The 5,288-nt window shown below is 38.5% G+C and overlaps 1 protein-coding gene across 1 annotated transcript in view; it reads right to left on the bottom strand.

Moving 5' to 3' along the window:
• Positions 1-4,784, bottom strand: part of LOC101851000 — a 21,306-nt gene extending 16,522 nt beyond the window's left edge. Inside the window, exons 1-2 of the mRNA XM_005111165.3 lie at positions 4,639-4,784; positions 2,476-2,605 (exon numbers count right to left, since the gene is read on the bottom strand). Of these exons, the coding sequence (XP_005111222.1) occupies positions 2,476-2,593 (118 nt within the window). The 5' untranslated portion in view covers positions 2,594-2,605; positions 4,639-4,784. The remainder of the gene's footprint in view (positions 1-2,475; positions 2,606-4,638) is intronic.
• Positions 4,785-5,288: the final 504 nt, after the last annotated feature.

Raw genomic sequence — 5,288 nt, 5'->3', positions numbered from 1 at the left:
ATTTTCTAGTTGCAAGGAGAACTATTATGTGTACGGGATGCCCAGATTGAGACCAATGTGTCACCAAAGCAGCAGCTGCAAACAGGACGTATCACCGAAATGAGGCGTAAATCTGAGCCAAGTTTATTCAGCATCGCAAAAACAAAAGTATAAATGTCATCAATGTCTCGATAAAATTGAAAGTGTAAAGCTTGAACATTGTTTAGGCAAAACGATAAGAGGATGACACGGGTTGCTGGTCATGCTGTCGTGGACCAGTTGAACAAGTGCGTCCGATTTCTAAGGCCTGTAAAGCAGGAGTAGGGTCATGTGGATAAGAGGGTAGTTTGAGGGTGTCCGTGGTATGCACTTGTTTTCTTTTCCTCTGTTGTTCTTAGCTATTCTATTTTTTTCTGTCTTGCTTGTTCGCTGCTTTAAATGGCTGTTACTGTGTCATTGTGCTTTTCTTATTTCAACCTTAACGGAACTGAGTGATAATACATGGGCTGGAACCACTTTACAGACACTGACTGCGGAGTACACATACTGACTGGAGTAAGAAAATATTTTTAGAAAACTATTTTAGACTACTCATTATAAATACGATCGATGAGGTATGGGAAAACTTCTGAGCCACTTTGAAATGTTGTCCGTCTTGAAAATCAAAATGAACAGTTTCCGGCCATATGGTGCCAATAGATCTAATATTCCATCTTATGCCATCTATTTTATGAAATGCATGTGAGTAACTTATGCTGTTGTGTCAGTCGTAGTCTCACTTTTGAGGGCTTTGCTATCTTAACCCATGTCATCTAATATTTTCTCCTGGTGTGACCGGTGAGATATTCGGAACCACTGGAGTCCATGACTTGGCACGCTTGCCATGCCTGGTCTTGGCACTGTCCCAGGCTCTAAAGGTTATGGTTAAGTGAAACATGATATGACACAAGACTATCTCCCCAACGGGATGTTGTCTGTCTCAAGTTTCTCTTCCATAGAAAAAACCCGGTTCGTGAACCCAGTGGTAAAAAAGTAAATGTTACTTTCCTGCAGAAAAAAGTTAAACGAATATATCCTTGTTTTAAGTCCACCCCGCAATCTTTTCGTTCAACCTACGCTATAGAACAAAATAGGCCTCTGATGCCACTAACATTTCGAAAGATAACATTGGAATAACATTTATATGAAACCTTGAACTCACTAGTGGACTTTGATAAGAGAGTTATTAATGCACTTTTTTGTTGCTCTCTATCTAAGTGGTTCAGAATTTTCCATACAGCTTAAGAAACAAAAGAGCCCTTACCTTTAAGCTTTTCTGGTAACTTTACTTATCAGTGTGAGAAAAGTAATTGCTGTTCCGTTATTGAAAATGCGAAATAGTTCTTGTTTGCCTCTCTCTCTCTCTCTCTCTCTCTCTCTCTCTCTCTCTCTCTCTCTCTCTCTCTCTCTCTCTCTCTCTCTCTCTCCCCCCCTCTCTCTCTTTTATTCGTATCTTAAGGATTCGTTCAGGTTTTCACACGAAGAGCAAAGCAAAGATAAAAAAGATTCTGTCTATACTCTCGGGTTCCCCTCGATCACTCTCAACCGAACCATCTGTTGGGATCAACAAAGGAGAACATAATATCTTACAAATTTGTACATTTAAAATATTTCTCTCCGAAGTCCGGACATTCTGTATGCATGTGTCATATGGTAAAATCTGTGTCGCATCTGACACACAACGGTATCGCATCTCCCTACAAGAGGTACTTATGTGTCTTGGAGGTACGTCCGATACCCTCAATCGAGTAAAAATGACTTAGTCTCTTCTAGAGAGTCCCGAAGGCTTTTGTAGGCCCAGTTTGGGCATGATACTGTGGAGTTTGCTGTTTTGCAGCTCATTCCAGTGTTTCTCCCACAGACTATTACTGAGACTGAGAACGATCAGGACCAAACAAGACTTGTGACAATCTCAGGCGAAACAATGTGCCAGGCTGACACATAAGGTATATCATGACCTGGTGTCTTGACTTAAACACAAGTAATTGAAGCTCTGGGTTATAGTGAATAAAATGAAACTGAATAGTTTTTGTTTGAGTTGAAAATAAATGGAAAATAAATGGAACACAGTGGAATGCACCAGTGACACAAAGTTGAATGAAATAGTGTTTACGGGATGTAATGAGTATCCATTATTCGCACCCAGATTGAAAATTTGCTTAACATAATAAACATGTTTGCTAATGGTTGCCTAGGCTGACATTTTTACTTCAGCAAAGTTCGGAGAGATTTCCTGCTCCTCCTGATTTACTTCAAGGAAAAAATATCTTGAAAAAGAACTAAAACAAAACAAACGAACAAAGACACCCCTGAGGAAACAAGCAATAAACAAACAATTTTGTTTTAAAGACAATCAATCGGAAAGACAAACAAACACCTCCCCCGCCCTATTGGCAGAAACACCACACGATGAACCTATATTGTATTTTTAGAAACACCATTGTTCACTTCCTTTACCTGAGAGCTGTAGCGAGAGCTTGATAGAGTCGCCCACGTAGCCCATTTCAACGAGCACCCTTGACGCCCCCTCCACACTGCAGAGGAGCAATAACGTTAACGCCACGATTCGTAGCATGGTTGTACCGATCTGTGGGAGTCAAAAATATTCAAAATGAGGTTAACTATATAAATTAAACCTAACCCATTAACAGTAATAAACAAACAAAAACCCCGAGTAAAATAAATTAGAAATCAGTTGTGCTGTAACTTCATCCCATTTGGCATACAAAGCCAGTGAGTAGTGCGAGACCTTTGGGGTGAGGAGTAGATTCTTTTTAATTTGAATGTTGAGTCATTTCATATTTTTTCATATTCAATTTTCCAAGTTTTTTCTTTTATTATTTGAACAGGAAAAAAGATTTCACAATGGTAATAAATGGGACAACTAGGTCAATTTCTTTTTTTTCTTTTCTCTGGTATTTCAGGGTAAACTCTGAGAACCCCCTCTCCAAAACTACCCCCCCCCCCCCCCAAAAAAAAAAAAAAAAAAAAAAAACGAATAATAAATAAGCACCGCTCCCCCCACCCCCCCCCCTCTTTTCCGCTCTCATAGACAACAAACAAGCACATAAAAAACAACCCATAGAAACAACAAACAATGCACTATCCCATTCCTGGCCGCCCCTCCCCCCCCTGGATAATAAGTCAACGTTTTTTTTACTTTAAAATTTTTTTTATTTTGCCGATAGCAAAATGGAATACCAAGAGTAGTCTGTTGTGTAGCGGCTAGACACTTCACTATCGCACGCAAGAGACCCGAGTTTGATTCTCGAGTGGGGATACATTTTTATCAAGTGTCTCGGTCTCTCTGCTGGAACGTTGTATCCCTCTCAGCCCGGGTTGGTCCTGACAAGCCCAGATGCCCGCCTCACCACCTCCAAAATGGTCCCTTTTAAGCTCAAGGGGGCTATCCCGAAAAATGTTTTGAGAAAATTGAAGGTAAAGTTTTTACCCCTTGTTCAGTTTCTTCAAGAGACAAGGAGGGTTTTCTCTACAACCAAACCAAAGTTCTCCTATAGGTAGGGCAATACCCATTTTTGGTGTATATCAAGATTTCTGGAAACCCCAAAATCTGGGTTAGCCCGCTTGTCTTTTAAAGCGACCATATTATCTAAATTGTGTCATTGGGGGCGTAAAAACACCCTTATGAAAAAGAAGAAAAGGGAAGTTACTTTTTCTGCCACGGAGATTAAACTTGGCCTTCTTTTACTGATTTGTTTTCGTTTCTTTCGTGGTAGAGTCTTATCTTTCGGTTAAGAAAAAAAAATGCGTCTTGTCATTAGTTTGTTTATGCCTTTCCAGCAATTTTTAAAAAATGTCATGCAACTTAAAGTGACTCTCACTTACATTTTGAGGATGTCATCACATTTTACTAAGTACTCAAGTATTTAAGTATGCACAGCTATATCTTTTTTTTCTTCAAGATCATGGCCTCCCTCGACAAAACTCCCAACCCCTAAAAAAGAAGGGAGGGAAATAAAAAATCAAAATAATAGTGAAGAAATGAGAAAATGCATATAGTTATATACATTTTTAAAACCCTGAGCTTGAGCTCTCCTGTAATTTTTGTAGGGCCTATCAGCAAAGTTAATTAGCATAGATAAGAAACGATCAAAACGACTGAAAACAAAAGAAACGGGGAGGAAACCCATCAAGGATAAGAGAACATAATGCTCACATCATAAACAATACCACAAATTTGGGATATCACAAACACTGACTTGCTTGCACTCATACCCCCCCCCTCCCAACTCACCCATCTTCCAATAATAATAATAATAATAATAATAATAATAATAATAATAATAATAATAATAATAATAATAATAATAATAATAACAATAATAATAATAATAATAATACGGTAATAATTCAAAATACATTTAGGGACTACTACTACTACTACTACTACTACTACTACTACTACTACTACTACTACTACTACTACTACTACTACTACTACTACTAATTATAATAATAATAATATTATTAATCATAATCATAATAATCATGATAATGATAACAATAATAATAATAATAATAATTAATAATAATAATAATAATAATAATAATAATGATGATGGTACCTCGAAATGTGAATGAGAATGGGATTATGCTCACCCTACTGTCTGAGTAAATACCAAATTCTGCAGTGACCCGAACACTGCGCTGTCTTCGGGAAATCTAACAGGTGTGTAAAAGGCTGCGTTATATAACTGTGGAACGGTGCTCGGTCATTTCCAAGGCAACAGTAATGCTCCCAGGTCTACTATAATGTTACATATTTAAAGATCAACGGTTGTTTAGCGGCAGAGGATAATGAAAGTTTATAGATAAGAAATGTTGCACACGACTTAGCTTCCTCTTTTCTTTTCCTTATCCTGCTATTCTTATAAGGAACGTATGCGAGTAAATCACGTGTATATGGGTCAGTCCACAGTTCTGGCTATATTGTTCTCATATTTGCTCTAACCTAATTCGTGAGTTAAAATTAAAAATTAGTGATCCTCCTGTTTAGTATATTATCATCATCATCTGGAACACAGAAGTGACGTCGGTAGCCTAGTGGTTAGGCTACCGGACTCGTAATCGTGAGATTGCGAGTTCGGGGGTTCGAGCCTCAGCTCGGTCCGACGTTGTGTCCTTGGGAAAGGCACTTTACACGAACTTCCCACTTGGCTCGGCCCTATTGGAGACGGGTGTTAAACTAGGAGGTCCCGCCCCTTAAATAACCTAATAGTGTTGATAGGGGCGTTAAACCTATACCATTT

The sequence above is a fragment of the Aplysia californica genome, unplaced genomic scaffold (assembly GCF_000002075.1).
Source record: "Aplysia californica isolate F4 #8 unplaced genomic scaffold, AplCal3.0 scaffold01018, whole genome shotgun sequence".
Taxonomy (NCBI): domain Eukaryota; kingdom Metazoa; phylum Mollusca; class Gastropoda; order Aplysiida; family Aplysiidae; genus Aplysia; species Aplysia californica.
This window is presented reverse-complemented; position numbering and strand designations above follow the sequence as displayed.